Source organism: Platalea leucorodia, assembly GCF_965183815.1.
Source record: "Platalea leucorodia genome assembly, chromosome: 14".
NCBI lineage: Eukaryota > Metazoa > Chordata > Aves > Pelecaniformes > Threskiornithidae > Platalea > Platalea leucorodia.
In genome coordinates this window covers 5,568,780-5,588,147 of record NC_138836.1, presented here as the reverse complement: position 1 = coordinate 5,588,147, position 19,368 = coordinate 5,568,780, and the positions used below count along the sequence as shown (strand labels likewise).

The window sequence follows — 19,368 nt, the reverse complement described above, 5'->3', positions numbered from 1 at the left end:
TGCTGTCAAGAAAACCATTAAATTCAGAGATGAGTATGACACAGGGGAAAAGGGTGGGAGAGGAGAGAAGTAAATCAATAGTAAGAGCAAACAAATTCCAGTAAAACTCCTGAGCTCTGTAGCTTCAAAGATGTATCTTCAGTTTTATGAGCCAGTGCTGGACCACAACTATGGTCTTGGCAGCAAAAGAACCGTGCAAGAGAGTCTCGTTTTCCAAGGGGACTTGATCCACATAGCTCTTTTGAAGTGACTACATTTATTTCTCTCTCCACAAAGAAATCTGTCCTTCTCTGTCCGAGCCCAATTCTATTGCTCCAAAGGTGAAAAGCAAAGAAAACAGGACCCGGACTTCCTAAGACTATGCAGGAAAGAAAAGGTGGGGGAAAAATAAAATCTTAAAGAGAACAGACTTAAAAGTTTCAACACTCCTGTTTTGGCAAGCGTAGCCATTCGACTCTTATAGCTAAATCAGCTCTTGCCTCAGCTCTTAACCTATTTTGCACTGTCAGACATTGATGCTAACAACCCTCTCTGCTATATTAAAGGCCTGTGGAGAGTAAGGTACAATCAGCAAATGCTATGCCTTGGGAAGGTGCACGTAGAAAGTAAGGCAGGAAAATGGAATTAGCCTGAAGGAGTTCGGTCGACAGCTGTCAGCATCCTCCCTGAACACGACCGACGATGCAGCGAGAAGCCGATGACCAGAGCAGTCTGGGGGAATTCCCAGCCGTTTGGGCGAGTCCATTACCAGCACGAAGGAAGCAAGGTCCTGACTCCAGGGATGGTAAACATTAACCAACATCCTTCAGGAAAGCTGGTGTTGACAAGAAAGAAGTACAGACCAACCAAATGACACTACGAAGGGCAACTTCAGATGGCTACTGGACACCTTCCTCTCCGCCTAAGGACATCCAGGCCTTTCACCAGTCGGTGCATTACCACTGTTTTCCTCCTGCTTTTATTAACATCTCTGCAAAGAGCAGGTTTTGACCATGGCAATTTTCACAGTACGCTGCAAACTTCCAGCAGCTTATAATCAGTTTTGTGCACATACCGCAGCGAGGCACAGAGCCTAAAGTTACCTCAAACACAGTTCCTCTTTCCTAAAACACCAGAGACAAACCATGAGGTGTTAAGGAAAACATAACAGATATGAGCTCAACAAGGCAGCCCTAGTAAAATCCAATGAATAGCTAAAAGAGCTGTGTCAGGCTCCTGTGATGAACCACATAAGCTCAGAAATGAGAACTGTCAGATTTTAAGGTCGGGATGAATTATGATGGTCATCTCATCTGACCTCCTGCACAGCACAAGCCAGGGAGCCTCACCCAGCAATTCCCGCATCAATCCCACAAGTGCTGATTGAACTACCGCACATTTAGAAAAACGTGTAGCCTTGATTAAAAATATTTAAGTGACAGAGAATCACCATTAGAGCATTAGTACATTACCAGGTCTCAGAAGGACGAAACCTCCACCTCCTTTTATGTCCTAAAGCAGACTTCAGGGTTACTCAAACTGGTCTTCTGGCTTCATCCTGGGTATGGCTGGATGCCAGTGCTCCTTTTTACACCTTTTTCTATCCAACTTTTCTAACATTCAAAGCAGGTAATGTCTAACTGTGCTGTCCTTCTGCACGGGTCAGATTTAGATTGCATAGTCTCTTGCCACCTCCTGACCCACAATAAACAGTGAAGAATAATTGCCAAAATTTGAGCTCAGGCTAAAGGAGGTCACAGGTGCAACATGCAAAGCTGTGCAAAGGCTGAGCAGCCCATCAGATGGAAAGAGGCAATACGTGAGCTACCACCCCACCCAAAGGGGAAGAATAACCTCCTGCCACGCCAAGCATGGAGCAGGGCAGCGCCCAGTTCCACCGTTGTTCTCCAGTTCTCTCCTTAGGAGCACAGTTAAGAGGAACGCGTGGGCAAGACAGCTGCTTGTAAAGGACAAGGACTTTGTGCCCTTCTGCTCCCCAGCAAGAGGCTGCTCTGGGTGTTCCTCAGTGCGTGTGTGTCAGGCTGCTGTGCTGGGCTTTCGGTTTTGTTGGTTTGTTTTGTGAGAAATGGAAAAGCGATTCCTCACCAAGGCCTGCCAAAAGGCCATTCCAGAAGGCAGAGACTGTTGAACAAGGATGTTACTGATGGCTGAAGTTGAGAAACCCATTTTATTCTCCCCATCCATAGAAAAAACCCTGCCATCACAAATTATTTTTATCCCCCTGAACAAAACTTAGTGGGAACTCACCTCGCGTAGTTGGCAGCATGTCTGACAGCCCCTGCCAGGCAGTTACCATCTCTGGGTTCTTTTCCAGGTCTGCAAAGTTCTTCCACACTCTGATGGCACCATCATCTTGGGAGACACAGAAAAAGAGAAGAGAGCGTAACGTCACTGCTGATGCAACTCTCATAATTACTTGTGCACAACAAAGGAAGAAGAGAAGCAGAACTGTAGTCATACAAACTCCAAAACTGAGTGTGTCACTTGAACTTAATCCTTTTTATTAGAGTTGTTTTTCCTCTCTAATCTTACATCCATGAAACCTAAAGCATTGTTCTGCTGGGAACTGTTCTGGAAGAGCTTTTCTCCTTCCCTCAAATAACACCTGAATTAGATGTTGCTCCATTTCTTTGACCCATTCATTTTCTCTAGGATTTGTCTCTGTCTTCCTTACTATTGGTGCCGAGAGCCACAAAAGTACCCTACTAAATACAAAATACAACCCCACAGTAGAAGCTGAATCAAAGCCCAGCCCATCAGCAGCAAATTTTTCAAGAACATCATGTATTTTTTCAATTTGTTCCCCATCTGTGAAACTTTTGTGCTAAGAATCAATAAATTGAAAGGAAAATGTCCTGAAGGCCCTCTCGGCTCCTCTTCCACCTCTCTTAATTATACCCAACCTGTACATTTCAGCATGAAGTCTGAAAAGCTATTGAAAACACTTAGACTGACAGGTTTAGAATGGTTCCCTGGGAGAGAAGCAGATCTTACTCACAGCTTTACAGACCAATGAATGGGAAAGAGCTCTTCATGCTACCTTACGTGATGCAACAGGGCATTCTAGAGAACCATTTCCCCTGGGTGAGATATACGGACTAGAGAAAAACTCAGAACTATTTGAGAAGTTTAGTGCTTAAAATAAGCCGTGCCTGCTCTAGACTTAAAACAGCCACAAGGGTTTGATTTCTTACACTTTGGTCACAGCACAATTTCATTTTCAGCTCTGGACAGCAGCTTTTAACCAACTAAAATCACGTTGCCCGAGGTATTGTATGGGAGGAGGCTACCAGGAACTTGCAATGATAGGTAAAGACTCAGAATGATGTAACAAATCAAGCTGTAATTGGAAACGGTTTCAGGAAGCGTTTGATTTGTTAGTCATTTGAAAACCTTTGCAGCACCGACTTAAGCAGTTAAGAGATTTCAGTACTGCCAGAAACAACTTTCAGGTTTGATCCTGGAAATGCCTCCTGAGCTGAGACCAGGCAGGCAAGCCACAGGGGAGGGGAAGGGTCAGCTTGGGCTTAATACATAGACAGGAGAGCAAGAGGTCCAGAACAGCTCACGTGGACTTGAATTCTGTAAAGGCCCCCCAGTCCTGCCCTCATATGTGAGAAAATGTGTTATTTACCTGTGGCAGTCAGCAGCAAGGAGCAGTCCTGTCCATTCAGGTACTCCATTGCTGTGATCCTGGTGTAGCGAGGGTTCCCGTTGTGGAAATAGTCCAGCTTTTCCCCTTTCTCCCAGTCCCAAAAACTGGGGGAGGAAAAAATATCAAGTCAGTTCTTCGTTCCGTGTGCAAGCCGTAGAGAGATCTACTCATTACAGCAAAACTAAAAATCATATACATTGGATACCAATTCGTTTCTCTCCTTTGGTGTTCAGCATTATTTTATTAACAACGTACATCAACCTTCTGCAAAAGAAATAGGATAAAAGCCCGATTGTAAGTAACTATTATAAATCTGGCAGGATTTGCTTGCAGCTCTCTAACCCAGCACCTCCCACAGAAAAGGACTAGGTGCAACGCTTACAACTACGGCACTGAACTCGGGAGGACTCTGCCCCATCTCCCTGCCCTGAAAGAGGGAAGGATGGCCATGGAGGGGAGCGGGAGAAAAGAAAAGGAACAAGATATGGCAGTGCTACCCTGTGATAATCCATACGCGCTCTTAGACGTGCTGCTCTGAACCCATTTGCACGTGCCGCGAGGCAGCAGGGCAGCGAGCGCTTGAGAGACCCGGGGAAACTCTTACCAGATGCTGTCTTTGTCGGCTACGGCGATGCAGGGCGTGAACGGGTGGAACTTCACCACGGAGGGGACACCCGGGTTCCTGTTGAGGAAGATCTGATCATCCAGCCGGGAAATACCTGCGGGGGGACAGCAGGCAGCCACGGCTCAGTGCCTGGGAACACCTCGCCCGAGGGACGGGGCTTGAACCCCGCCGGCTTCCCAGAGCCAGGTGTCACCACTCTCCTCCTCCTCACCCCCCAGTTCTCGCCAACAGACCCCCCAACACTTTCCTCCTTCAAGAACCTTCTCAGATCCCAGTTATCTGACAGCCCCGACTCCTCCATGCTGATTTTCTCACATCTTGAGGCCCAAACTAAACATTGTGGTGACAAATCGGGGGGTCCTTTACTTTGGTAACTGAAGAGAACACAGCAAGCAAGCACAACCAAGCCCAGAGAAATACCAGTTTGTGTTGACAGAAAAATCAACATTGTTTTTTCAAAATAAAAAAAAATGAAAACGCTTTTTTTCAACTTAACATACAGTATTCCATTTTAGCTTGTGGATTATTTATTCAACCTTCCATTTCAGTTCTTTTAAATTTTAGGTTAATTTGCAAATGAAAAATATATTTTCCATAGAGACGTTAAACGATGGTTAAAGATCTTTCCCATCTTTTCTTTAGAACAGTTTGCTATTCATAAACAGTTCTGGTACCCCTGACACTGCAATTTTTTGGCACAGTATGAATTCATCACACAAAACCATAAGCCCAGGAGGCATTTACTCAGTTCTAGTTTGTTTTAGAATGCACCCATTTAATCTAATTTTCATTAAAAGATTGTAAGTCTATTTTAATTCTGTTCAATATTTCACATTTTCATTTTTTTTTAATGAATACTGGCATTTTAGTCACTCAGGTCAAGCAACCAAATATGAACACTGTTTAGAAAAAGATTTAACTTCTTCAGGCAAGCGCGAAAAATCCCCTTCTTTGTATTCCAAAAGATCTCCCAAGCCATCTCCTGGGGTCCAGTTTCATTTCTATATTACTTTGGTTTATGATATTCTGCGGTTTCACGACATTAAGCTACCCATTGTACTGACTCCAGCCCAGCAAACCTCCAGACGATGAGGTACATGCAGGAGGCTGAGCCTTGGGCAGTTCTTCATTCAGCAAATGATTATTTCCAACTCCGTGTGCCTCAGCGAGCATCCCAGGAGAGGAACAGCCCTCACCCGTACAAGCTCTGCCCCCCGGGAATGCTGCCGGGACGATGCCATGAGAAGAGCTCCCACAAATGTCGCTCCCCAGCCTCTGCGGTTCAAGGCACACAGGCAGGAATAATTTCGGCATGCAAATTCCTGAGGGCACTTCGTTGGGTTCCACTGTATTCGAATAAATTCCTGCAGTATAAGAATTCTAGCCCAACTGCTGCCTTGCAGAGGCATAAAGAGTCATAAATAAAAGCAATATCAGCTTTCCGGAGAGTACACGCTAATGAAACACGAACCTGAGGCACATTAGAGGGAAACACACATAAAGCCATACATACAAGTATTAAAAATATAATGGGATGTAAGGAGTAAGCAATCATTTACAGAGTTCAGCAGAGTGGGGAACGTGAAAGACATCGCTGAGATGTCTTCTGAGCATGCGGAGGACACATCCAGCAGCGCGGCAGGGCCGGTTTGCCACGACCGGCCGTCCAAACGGTGTCTGACACACGTCAAACACTGCCTGAGCCGCCCTAGCCAGACCGCAGCTCTGAAGTTTATCCTACAATATTCTGCCTTCTAGCCCTTTAAAAACATAACCCACAGTATCCATCCAAACTTTACAGGACACGGAGGAAAAGCCCAAATGGTAAATCAATACCATCTGTTAAGGGCCTCTGAATTATCGATTTCATGCCGGCTGCTCTGGCTCTTGCGGGGGTGCCGGCTGCGATCGGGTACATGGCTGAAGAGCTCAGCTGCTGCCCGTCAGCCGAGAGGGCTCGGGAGCCAACACTTGCATTGAAAATCGGATGCTCTGTCAATTCTTATAAGTGGGGAAGCCTGCTTTCATGGCAAGCTCCTTCCTCCTTCAAAGAAGTCATTACTCTTAGGCTCCTCCACTCCCACGCTGGACTCGACAGGTTAGCCAGCCTGGTGCTACGCGCCGGCTGAGCACTCCACTTGTGACCGACCGTGTCGTTTTCTAACACGGCGCTATAGTCAAGTTTTCAAAGGGAAAGGCAGACATTTGACATCTAAAGTGGTCAATCCCCTGATCTGGCAAACAAAACCAGCAGATGAGAATGGAAACAGGAGTGATTATTAGCGAAACACCCTACAGCGGCATCGCCTCGCCGGCACATGGGAGAGAGCACGGGCATCTCTCAAATCTGAGGGTCAGCACGGGGCTGTTATTAATTGGGGTTTTACAGTTCAGCGTCCTAAGCACAGTGCTCGGAGCTCAAGGAAGCTGCCTGTAGCGTGAGCAAGAGGGAAATCACTCACCCTTCTGGATGATCTTCTGGGCTTGCTTCCTGACACGAGCATTGCGCAGAAACCGCCACTCTCTCTCCTTGCGAATCTGGCTCTCCAAGTCATGCTCTTCTGGGATCTTTCGGTATATCAACATATTCACAACACAAAACAACAGTAACCATCAAAACTCCGTGAATTACCTTTGCAACACACGCTCGCACGTACACGTCATACTAAGCCATAAATTCTTTCGGGTCCCCAGCTTCAGAGGCAGTAAACAGAGGAGCCCGTGGGACCTTATGTTATTAAATATTTGAGCATCTTTCTGATCTACATCTTCCCCATCATCTGTAATCTCTTCCCCTTTCCTTTTGCTGTCCTATATTTTGTTTTGTCTTTAAGCCGTAGGCATTTCTCCAAATCGAATGACATAGGGTTTCTGAAGAGCCAAGCACATTCAAATCACCTGGCACTGTACCACGCGCGACGGGTTGGTAAGGAATCTCTTGCTACCGTGCACACAGTCACCGTAACTCCTTTCCTCCCTAAGCAACACAAGCCCAATTCCACCGCAATACAGATTACTCTGATTAGCCCTTTCAGCTGAAAAGCATCACGTAGCAGTCCTGAGATTGAAGAGAGAACACAACTTTGATACAGACAGAAAGCTCAGAACACATTAAAATCTTTCTTTCATTGCTAATAGATGACTGCAGGCCAAAAAAAGGCATTATTCTATTTTCAAATCCCCAAGATGCTCAAGTTACCAACGCCACATTTACTAGTAATGGCAACCGTTTCAGTTTCCCATACCAGAACTGGTTGCAAGAAAATGGTGGCCCTGTGTCATCTATGTTTGATTACACACAAACTTTGGTCTGAGATTGGAGAGGCGCCCTGGAGCAGCACACAGCCACTCTGATCTACTTTATTATATTTACTCACACCCCATAGCTCCAGGCTTCGGCATACTACCAGGGTTTTCCTGCAAAATCTGTCCTCTAGCCACAATGCCAGTTCGGGATTCTGCACCAGTGCTACCGGCGGCTCCGGCCAGGGATTTGGCGAGTCAAGGTGCTGCTGCTAATTCATGCCCTTAGTCAAAGTGCAGGATCAAAAGGAATAAACTCATATGATCTCATCCCCAGAACCACTGCAGGAGTTACACATGATGCCTCTTATTTAATGCTTAAAAAATTATCCAAGACTAGTAACACCACTGCTCTAGAAACACCCCTGGATCAGTTAAGGAGCTGAGCTACAGGACTCTAATCTAGCTTCTTTTGACGATGGCTGTTCCAAAAGGGGTAACTCCTGGAGAAGGGAGACATAAAAGACAAAGTCCTTTCACTCCTTCCCCATTCCCCACAAACACACAGGTTTTTTTCCTGAATAAGAAAGTACTTAAATTGTCTGTCACTATTATATATACTGTCTTCAAAATGCACTATACTTTGGAAAACAACTACTACTCAGCTGAATTTCTGCTTCTTCAAAATAAATAAAAAATAAGAAACTCGCCCTCCACCTTTCCTCCCAGCAAAAAAAAAAAAAAAAGCAATACTATTTCAATTTTTCAAGAATACAACATCTATCACAAAGGCAATGACAAATGACCAATAATTTAAAGCAATAAACAAACCTAAGATAAAATACATCAAAGGAGATTTGAGAGCAGAGAGATTACACCTACACCTTAATGAAAATCCAGCTTCTCTGGGAATAAATTAAAGTAAGACCTAAAAGGCCAGGGGAAGAGAAGGGAACGAGCAGAATGGTAAATTCTACAGGCACCCAGCAGCTTTCAGAGTTTGGGACTAAGAAATACGCCGTTAGGCGGTTGAGCAAAGCACTCTTCATTGCAGCAGATAAAGAATATCAGATTAAAGGAGTTGCTGGGCTTCTCAGGTCTGAAGAAAAATAACTTAACTCTTCCAAGGAGGCTGAGCAGGCAGTTGTTTTTATCATCCGATATCAGTAATAAAGATTTCTCCTGTAACGAGATCTCTCAGGGTACGGTCCCTAGACGCTATAGCGTCAGCAGACCACATGTGGCAAGACAAGCCTGAGACACGGCTGGAAGTACGCTCACCCAAGTGACTGTGGGATGAAATACTCCGACGAGAGGGAGACAGCGTGCAGGCTCCCAGGCAAGAGGAACAGCGATGCAAAAAGGCACATCCGCAGGCCGGGACAGTCACACCGAGCTCACTGAGACCAGCCAATACCCCTCCATCCGTGCTACTCGGGGACCGCCCGTCCTCCCAAGCTCGCTAGGACAGCTTCTTCCTTGGCCGCTGCTGAACAGCAGTGAATGGGTTTTGGTGGCAGAAGTGGTCTTTCCATTGAAAAACTCACTTGCCTGGTGTGTCCTGCATACCACCTGCAAGCGGAGGAGCAGATGGCAAAAGGGACCGAGTAAGAAACCAAGACAGAAGTATGGCCAGCACCACCTATAGCTTGTCACCGATGGGATGACAAATCTTTGGGGAAGTTCTGGCAGGCTGGCTTGTGAGAAATCGCCAATACTCCTTGTGATGTTGAAACTGTATATGTTGATTGCTTTGGAGACAATAAACCGCCAAATGTCCAACCGTCAAAGGTCCAACCACTAACAACCCAAAGCACACGCACCTGAGATCCTTTCAGAAATGCAAGCAAAGACCTGCACCATGAATGCAGCAAGAGCGCAAGATTTTATTGTAAAAAGAGTGCAACTCCTCCTCCCCAACAACGTCAAAGCATTTATTTTTGAAAACGCACATACAGATCCTTTTAAAACTGCGTGCAGCTACGCGCTTCTTGTGTGGTACCACTGACCCACCAGTGGACATCGCCGAGAGGCTGCAGCGTGCAGGCCACGCTCTCCGATGGGAACGCGTGTTCATGGAGAGCAGGCTGCTGCAGTGCGCTTTCCCAAGGTGCAGGAGGACGCAGGTGCTTGTCTCTATCGACCTGTGCTGGTTCCTCCACCTCCTCCTTTCTAGGCCGTGTGCAGGCAGGGCCCAGCTCCATCCCGAGAGTATTCACACACATATTGCACGTCCCTTCTCCTCATTGAAACCTCATCTTCTTTTTGCACGGCCTCTGGAGCACATTTACTGTCCTTTCAACTGTAGCATTCTGCTGCATCCTTGAGTCCTGCATTCATCCGCAGGTCCTTAAAAAAGGAATTAAAATGGTTATTACCATTTCCTTAGGTAGAGCATAAAGGCATCCTTACTGCCTGCTACTTAAGGCTTTCCTCCTGCTGTCTGGACAGAACTGACAATGACAAAATCCTTCTGTATCTTGTTAGATACGATCTCTGATTGCTTTGACCATTCTGGAGACAACACTTGTGCTGGGTGATATAACAGTGATCTGTGCTATGCCAGGTCAGCAAAAGTGTTTCTTCACAGAAACCAAACACCCCCTGTCTCTGCTGCTGCACAGAGCTCCCTCCTGCAGACAGCCTGAACTCCAGGGAAGGGCAGCCGTCAAAGCTGACTCTGTAGACATATCAGGAAAACACCAGGGAGAGATTATTTCACTACCTCCGATCCCCAGCACATTACTGAGATCTAATGCATGAGTAAGGCACCAACTGATGAGGGGAGAGAAGGGCCCTGCCTAGATTTTCCTGCATGGAATTTGATCTAATCAGGCGCTTTTTGTTTCAGTTCTCCTGTCTGCATCCTCACTGCTGGTGCACTGCTTGAATGCGACAAATCTGAAAGCTGAACATCATCTCCAGCAAAAGCCCTTCCTCCCCCAGAGCAGCAAGAAATGGTGATGTCTTTACCTGACCTGTTCCACTTTGGGTGCTCCGGCATCTTCCTGCAGCACCTGCAATTCACGTCTGCTCTAGGGTGGCCTCTGCTTCCACAATCATCTGTTTGACATCTCTGTTTTCCTCTTCTTCCTCTGAAGACGTGAGCAAAGGGGAGTCCCAGATGCTGGCCCAGAGGACTGCTATCTTGTGACGGGGTTATATCCATGTATCGCTTTACGATGCAATCCAGCTCCTTGCAGTAGGAGAACACTAAGGGCATATGTTAAAGTCTTGGCTTTGGTACAGTTGACTCAAATAACCATATGCTCTGTGCCAAAGGCTCTGCAGATGGGGGATGTCATCACCTTGGAAATGGTAAGGGAGGTTCCTGCAAAGATGCTTCCGCCAGGATCTGTGTGTGTCCAAGAGCTTCCCCCAGGTCCAGCTGGGATCACAGCTGAAAATGCCCAAAATACACTCGCTGAGCGCTAGATACTTACTTTAGGTGGCTCCATTTCTGATCCAGACTCTGGGTCTCACCAGTCCCAGTGTTACCATTAAGCTGATGATTGATGCTGGTTGGAATTTGGTGAACAGGCAAGTTATAAAGAGAAAGTCACGGGGCCTGAGCCTGCACAGGAAGAAACCTGGCACGATTCTGCGATACTGTGGGAGGGTCATGGAGCTTTGAAAGAAGAAAAACGGCAAGAATAACGCAGAAAAATCCCTGTGTGTCCTTCCAGTGTGTTATCAGAGAGTAAACGTACAATACCGTTAATGAAATAAACTCTGTTGAACTCAACTTAGCCTTAAAAAACGTTGCAAATAACTGTAACCTAGCAGAGATGCTCTATACTATTTCAGTTAAGAATGACACAGGCGATTGGTGTACTTCTGCTAAACAGGCAAGGTTTTGACCGACCGAGCAGAAAGAGTCAGAGCACGCAGGAAAAATGCAATCCTTTCCTCCCATGCCCATCTGGCTGCGGAACAGAGCTGTACGGATGGTCTCGTCAGGAGGGAGCAAGAATCTATGAAAATATGAACCCCACAGAACATGTCACGAGGGAACTTCTGGTGACAAACAAGCCTGGGAGTATGTCAGGACGTGTGTGTAGCAGAGAGCTGTGACCTCTAGCCCAGCCGCTGCTGGCTGGAAAAGCAGAAATTATTATTCAAAAGAACTAATTATTTAGGCTCATCATTCATGTCTTTGTCTCCCTCCCAGGCAGCTCCCATTTAAGCGTCAGAAAGTCGTTTTAGTAAACAACAGCCCGGTTTTGGCTGTTGCTCAGCTCTCCTCCAAGCAGAGCTCCCAGAGGGACGTGGGAGTCACAAACAGTGCTACACGACGAGGATCATGACATGCCACCGATTCCTAACATCTCTGAGCTTCCACTCAGACAGAAACCAATTACGATTCTGAAACCTCCCACCAAGCAGTGCCATTTAAAAGCCAGCAAAGTTTTTCTTCTTTAACACTTTGTCTCTGCCTCTCGACATGGAAGTCAGCGTTCGGAGGGGAGCAGGGAAGATTCAGCAGACAGCTCCAGTAGTAAATACAGATTTTCCCTGGTTAACGTTACTGCAGCAATTGCACGGAAGGCTCGCTTCTCTACCAGGACTTTGAACAACGGCCAAGACACAGTGCTGAAGTTAAGGCAGGGATTTATCAGGAAGGATTTCTTATGTAATTCTCACCTTCCAGGATCCTTACCAGCTCCTGCCTGCATATTCTGCCAGTCCTGGAAATAACAGATGCTGGCTCCCGCTCTCCTTGACTCAGGGCTTCCTGACAGCTGGCAACAAGGTTTTCCTGTGCCTCTCAGTCCAAGACCGCCTGTGGTTAGCAGAACAGCCTTTTGCCGCAGGAGTTTTCAGGAAGAGGAAAGACTTTTGTAGAGATCAGAGCTAGGGCAGGGTTTCTGTTTTTTCTGGCACACTGAGAAGTCACAATGCAGTATTTTGGTTCTCCATTTATTTGATCAGACAATCAATAAATCAAATTTGGTATGATGGCTTGAAACTGAGCCAGTGATTTACACTGGAAATTAATCCCTCAATCTTTCCAGTGAAAGCATTCTCAGAGCAAGGTCTATGAAGCAAAACTAAATTCATAAATTAAATATGACTAAGATGCACTCACAGTCATTTTATGTTTATTCATTACAGGAACAGTTGTCTTGTCTTTCCCTGTTTACGATGGTAGGCTGCATCGCCAAATGAAGTATTGGAATTAAACATCAACGTCATCTTTTTCCATCAGTACTCGGTAGACTTTGCTCTTTGCCTTTTTCATGAGGCTGAAGTTCCCAAAAGACAGCAGCCACCAGCCAGGGCTGTTTGTTCCTCGCTGCTGCAGGAACAGCGATTCTAGGAAAGGAGCACTCTATAGGAACTCAGCCAACACCTGAGCTCCTGGATGGCCAGTCCTGCCCGATTACACAAGCAGCCATCAAGAAACACCAAAGAAAGTCCTTGTAGAGGGACTTCTCCCCGTCCCTCGCACACACACCACGCACTCTAATTACAAAGATACATATAATTCCCTGTTAGTACATCATAACGTGCAAGTTTCTGCAGAAACCCTCTACCTGACGTTTTAAAGCTGCTTTACAGCAGTAATGGGGAAATCAATTCTCTTCCTTGTTTTATCAGAAAATGCAGTTTTGTTTTGCTCAAGTTTTACCTAAAACATTGCTGTTGAGGACAGGCTGTGCTCAGAAAACTCAACCCAGTCAGCAAGTATTTCCAAATGAAAACACTTAGGAAACTATTAAAAGAACCACCGCTGTCATACAGGCTACCACCCCGCTACGCTACTAAAAGCTGAAGAGACGGACCGTTGCACACGCGGTACGCACAGGGACGTAGGCTGCAGCACCTTAGGTCTCATGGTGAGACATCGAACGCTCTGGGACTCGCTGGGGTGCAGGGGAGCCCTCAATTTCCACGACTCCCCCCTGCCTGGCTTCTCTGAATTAGTACAGGAATGCCCCACATTGTTTCTTTCCTCTCCTAAAGTAATTTTCTCTATTTTATGCACATGAAGTACTCAACCCATACACACACAAAGCTCCCCATCTGCACACTGAACCTGCCTTTGACTGGCTGTCTACCATGATTTATTTTATTAATAAAGACACCCCTCTTCACTGGGAAAAGCTTTCCTTAGAAAGTAGACAAATGTTTTTAATAAGAACTAAAAAATGGACATCCTCCTCCTCTCGTACTCTCTTCTGGACTTGAATCAAGACACCAAAACTCATCTTGATGAGAGAAAACCCCGGTTTAAAGCTTGACCAAGCAACGAAGCCCCACAGGCCAGATGTACGTCCTAACGAATTATTCTGCTAATGATATCAGAAGAAAGTTAATCTCGCTAGCAGCTGAGGAAGTGTCAGGCAATCACTTTACCATCCAGTCTTTCCTCCTGGTGATTCTCTAAAGAAATCAGAGCCACACAGAAACCGGCTGCCATGTAACTAGTTTTCTGATGTCCTTAAAACTTGGGGGCAATTACCTCACCTCATCACCAAACAATTTAACATGCCTAAAGAGGGGAAGGAGCGGTGACGGATGGCTCAGTGGCAATTCCTGGATGAGACAGCACATAAAAGGTACAACCTCTTCGTTATTAAGATTTAAACATCAGTGGTTGCATATAAACATCCATTGTGGAGTTGCTCAGGTAATGGCATTGACACAGACTGTGCATTGTTATTCACAGAAACTGCAATATCTCCAAGAAATTAAGCTGAAAGTTCTGTTACAGTTTTTGCTGCTTGACTCCCAAAGTACCTGGAGGCTTGCCTTATCATGTTTGCTCATAATAAGGCAAGATTTACTGCTTGTTTTTATTTCATACTTTAAATTGAAACCTGATCTTTGGCTAAAAGATTCTGGGAATGTAACGGTTTATCTTTCCAGTTACTGACGATCTTTGCCCATCTCTTAAGAGCTCTATTTTGTTTTTTTCCTAGAACAAGGCTTCAGTATATCTCACTTCACATAAAGCCAACTTAGTTACCAGAACACGCTCACTTCTAAAGACATCCCAGTGGAGATTTGTCATTACCGCCGTCATTCTTTGCCATAATGCAACTTTTTTTTTTTAAACTTTAAAAAACAATAATGATGCTTCCAAAGTTTCTCCCAGGCAGTCATGCGGACGGCCAGTCACTATCACCTTCTCCTTTTTAAGGTAAAGGCGTCCACCCAGGGTGGTCGTAAGCAGAGCACAGCTCTGAAGTCACACTAGAGAACAGAGTCAAGCCGAACTTCAAGCAGAGGGTATGTTCTGCTGCCACTGGGATTACGTGGTCTTCACTTAGGGCAGCAGTCTCCACCATTTCTCTGCTTGTTTTAGCATCATCACAGCCAGAAAATTCAGCTAGAACGTCAGAAAGAAAACAGCACTTCTTCTCCAGCCTCTCACAGCCCTTTCTGGAATAAAGGGCCTGCCTTACTCCATTTTTTAATATTAAAAAAATAAAATAATTTTTACTATAATAAAATTTTAAATATACAGACAAGCACAACATTTACAACGAAACAACCCTGCGATGCAACCTGCAACTGTGCAAAACTGGTGTATCCAGACCAACTGCAGAACCTCTCCTCATTTTTACATTCTTTCTTGAACGTGCCACATGGGCTGCAGGGCTTTTCTTCTGCGCTCCTTCCCTACCAGTCCCGTCTGTCACTAACTCTTCTGCTCCCTCTGATGATTTCTTCCCTCTTACTTTACAAGCACAGTGGCCACACAGCTCCCCAGAGCAGCATGATGCAAGTAAGTCCATTCCTTTCCCTCCCCAGACTGAAGGAAAAGGAAGGCAAAAAGAATAGAGAAAGCCACTAGCCTACGCTCAGGACAGCAGCACTTTTCAGGAGCTGCAGCGCCGTGATTCAGCAAGCACACGCAGAGATAACAAACTATTACCTTCATGACTGGCTGAGCAAAATACTTCGCACTCCAGTCACAAAACCCCGTCTGCACTGTGGCCGAAATGAAACTTTTGTGTCCAACGGTATCATCGGCATCGTCAGTAGTCTGTCCAGAAAGAGAAGAGGATGTTAACCCATGACGCACGTCCCTCCCATTCACGTGGGCAAGATGCATGCACAGTAATACCCAGATTGCCTTCAACACATCACCGGGCAGAAAAAAGCTCAAACACATTGCCAAGGATATGAAATTTTTTACATCTAGCTTTAAGATCACTGTCACTCCATTAACTCTTTGGAAATGCGCAAATTCCCTCAGCTGCACAGCACAAGACATAATCAGGCTCCTGTATGAATCAAGGCTGAAGCATCAGTGTATCATCAAAATGAAATCCCGGGATGAGTTTTCTCACGGTCTCCCGAGCATCTGGCATGAAACAGTGGAGCAGTGAAGATGATTCAGGATAAAGCACAGCCGGACACAGCTTCAGATCAAGGGCATATATGCATTGAGTATCTGTTACGAAGCACAAGACATCCAAAAAGAAAACAGAAAGACCAGTCCATTCAACCAGATTTCATCCATTTTTTCAGAAATATGATCCAGGCTAGTGCTGCTATCCCCATGAGAAGTGAAGGTGTTCCTGCTAAGGCTTCAACGTGGTTTTTTTTTTTTTTTTTGTAATCGCACAGAAGAATTGACTCTCCACCTCTGGTTGCTTCTGCGAGATCACTCATTAAAGAAAGGCAGAAATGCCAATTTAAGTGAAGAGCAGTTACTTCTCAGTAACTAATCCGAAAGCTGTGCTGTCCACTTGTCCTGGGGACCGCAGTGCACACACCTCACTGCTTCAGATGGGAGAATCCTTCCTTTTTATAGTACCAGGAGGGAGAAGGGGAAGGTCAACGTCCTCCCCCATCAGGCTCTGTGCAGAGCACACCTGCTGCCTTTTCGGTTTCTTCCCACCCACAGAGCCAGCACCAAAAAAATTCCCTGGAAATGCGCAGAAGTAGAGGGAGAGGTAGACACAAAACTGTTGCCAGATGGCTGAATCCTGAAGAACACTGACCATGGATAAGTAATAGCCTCTATCTTCAAGTGATGGCCACAAGCACGTCCGACTGTGCTTGGACTCAACCATATTCATCCGACATGACTCATCTGAAGGTGACATTCAGAATCCTTTGTGCATACTAAAATCTGACTGATTGCTCTACTTGGCACCACATCAGCCCTTCATGCTTCTGTAAATGGAAAAGTGCCCAGTACCTGATGATGACTGTCTTTAGAATGCTAAAACGTATAGAAAACCCTTGTTGGCTTCCTTGCATGCCGAAAAGAGGAGTCACTGCCGTTCCTCCCAGAGGCCCTCCCGGCTCTTAACTGATCAGGTCTCTTCCAGCAGGGCGACCTGCAATGAGCTTTGGTCTTCCTAGTAATAGTCTGGGCTTACATCCTCCCTTGTGCATAGCGAAGAGGGGCTGCCAAGCGTGGAGTGGGTACGAGGTGGTGGAAAGAAGGTGAATATTCTGGTGCAGAAGCACCTATCTGTCTCTTGAGAGGAAAGCCAGTTTGTACATTAAAAGAAGAGGAATCTTCCCTTTTTCCTCCTTGGTCCTTGCTTTGCTGATGTTGGAGAAAAAGTATCTGAGGGTCACAGATCTGACTCTGCATTATCACTCAGGCAGACAAATGTTTATGAAAGAATAATCAATCAACTGATTAAACACTTCTTAGTAGCAGAAGTGAATAATGCCCTATCAAAAGCTATAAACCAAAATTTATCCTGAAGAGAAAAAATTAATCCATTTTTATTTTACTGGTCAGAGGAAGACAATCTGGAATTAACAGCAGCTAGAAGCAAACAAGAGATACGCAGAAATAAACCACACAGAACAGAATGTGTAACAAAACCCAGCGGAGCGGGGCAGTAGTCAGATCTGAAAGGCAAGTCTCTTTACCTGCTCTGGCCCTTTGTCAAACATTTTTCTTGTCCTGGGGAACTGGTGGGAGTGGGGAGTATACTGAACCCCCATGTTGCCGACGTTGACAGGTCTTACAGATGCGATGTCCCGACTGACTGGCTGTTTTGTCACATCATTTGTCAGGCTGGAGCTGCTTGTACTCGTGGTTGGAGGTGACCCTCTAAAGATCAAAAAAGAGGGAAAGGACTTAGGTATCACTGGACATGAGACTTCTTGCCCATGCATTACGTTACTTTTACTTTGTTTCTTTCTTATAAGATTTATACTTCACTGCTGTGCTTCCTCTACAAAAACAAAACAAAAGAACACAACCGCCCCATCCCCTCCAAAAGACATACAAACCCCAAAACAAGAGTGAACCTTGACGGCACCGACTCCAGACTGAGGATAAGGACATTAACATTTGGGGAACCTGCAGGCCCCACAGCCACATGCCCACAGGCCACGAAGTCTGACCTAAGGCACACCAACTAGCCATTGCATGTCAATGGGGAGACTGGAAGTCCTGTCAGCCCACAGAAAAGCATTTTAATTTACATGTAAACTGAGATTTATCTTATTGCACAGTTACATTATACTATCAGAAAACATTAAAAAACCATCACTGTGCAGTTCTGGGCCCTTCGTTTCAACTGTGAATCTTACTGGTGCACGTTGGTTATGGGGCTGCTAGATCTAAAGCCTGGTGTTTTCTCTTGGAGAACAGGTTTGGGGAAACAATCAAATTTTCAAATCTTATCGTTGCCCATACCATTATCTCAGTTTCACTGCAGCTTAGGTATTGCTTGTTGACCATCAGATAACCCTGACTTTTATCAGCTGAAAGTGCAGAAAATACAGATTAGACTTCAATGGGAAATTTGGATACCCCAGCGGTCAGACCAGAGCGCATCAGTAAAATCAGCAAGGGTTAGCTCTTCCTTTCGATTCATCTTTAGATAATGAGTGCAACTTGTTACTCTTTGTCCTAAAAAGAAAGACAGGAAGAAACTCCCTGCCTTTTCCCAGAGCTCTTGTTTCTGAACACCTTGCCACTGCTAAAACAAGAGCTACCGAGACCTTGGCAGGTTCACTCTCTCTGGTGCAGTTAACTGGGACGGCTGCTTGAGCGGGGACTGGCAGGGAGCACCTAAACCCGCGATGGTGAAAGTGCTCGAAAGCGACGCTGGAGCTTACCCCACTTGGTGGATGTGCATGCCCTTGTTGGTGGGGCTGGCAGGGGCAGACTGCGTCAGCGAGGAGGTGTCGAGGATGCGCTGGGGGCGAGCATTTACTGTTGCCTAGAGAAAAAATACAGCAGAGTCCTGAACAGCCAAGACTGCAAAACACCATCCGCAGTTGTTTATTATCTAATACAATTGCACACCTGGGGTTAAATGAAGGTAAGCTCTCTATCAGTGTGCGTGTGGGTGTTTAAAAATGTATATGGAAAAAAAGCCCCTGTGCAGTTCACAACACATAAGATGATTTTACTACTTTTTTAGTCAGAAAACACTTACCAGAAAGTATCCTTCTGTTACTTACAGGGAAATGGCTTTGAGTAACACGTAAGCCTTTTCCTTAAATCAGCTGCAGCCTACGACCTGTACCAGCACTTCGAAACAAGCTGCCACCGGGCAGGCAGACAGCCGGGGGGGTTCCCCTTCAGCACCCGGGCTTTCCCTCCCACCCCGCAACAGAGGACTGCAATTCTTACCACGACCCTAATTCAAGCACGCATTCTGACCCCGATTCACGTTCGAGTCAGAACTCTCCTCGTCAATCCGGCAGCTGCCTGAAACGGGCTCCTGTTGCTGCTCCATCTCCCCTAATGAGAGCTGAGCTTTTCCAAAGTTTGTTAGAGGATGCCCTTTCCAGCAGCACCACGTCTGCTCTTATGGGGAAGGCAGGGGATTTACATGGTTGGGTTGCTCCGAGCTCTACAAAACACAGCCAGTCCTGCAAAATGGTACCCTGGCACCCAGCCACC

The 19,368-nt window shown here is 45.9% G+C and overlaps 1 protein-coding gene across 2 annotated transcripts in view; it reads right to left on the bottom strand.

Annotated features, from left to right (window-relative positions):
• The window catches only part of RPTOR (regulatory associated protein of MTOR complex 1), a 161,218-nt gene that overhangs the window by 19,726 nt on the left and 122,124 nt on the right, over positions 1 to 19,368 (bottom strand). For both annotated transcript variants that reach the window (XM_082326775.1, XM_082326776.1), the window contains exons 22-28: positions 18,576 to 18,679; positions 17,376 to 17,559; positions 15,409 to 15,519; positions 6,743 to 6,848; positions 4,260 to 4,374; positions 3,635 to 3,759; positions 2,248 to 2,352 (exon numbers count right to left, since the gene is read on the bottom strand). In XM_082326775.1, coding sequence (XP_082182901.1) covers positions 2,248 to 2,352; positions 3,635 to 3,759; positions 4,260 to 4,374; positions 6,743 to 6,848; positions 15,409 to 15,519; positions 17,376 to 17,559; positions 18,576 to 18,679 — 850 coding nt within the window. The remainder of the gene's footprint in view (positions 1 to 2,247; positions 2,353 to 3,634; positions 3,760 to 4,259; positions 4,375 to 6,742; positions 6,849 to 15,408; positions 15,520 to 17,375; positions 17,560 to 18,575; positions 18,680 to 19,368) is intronic.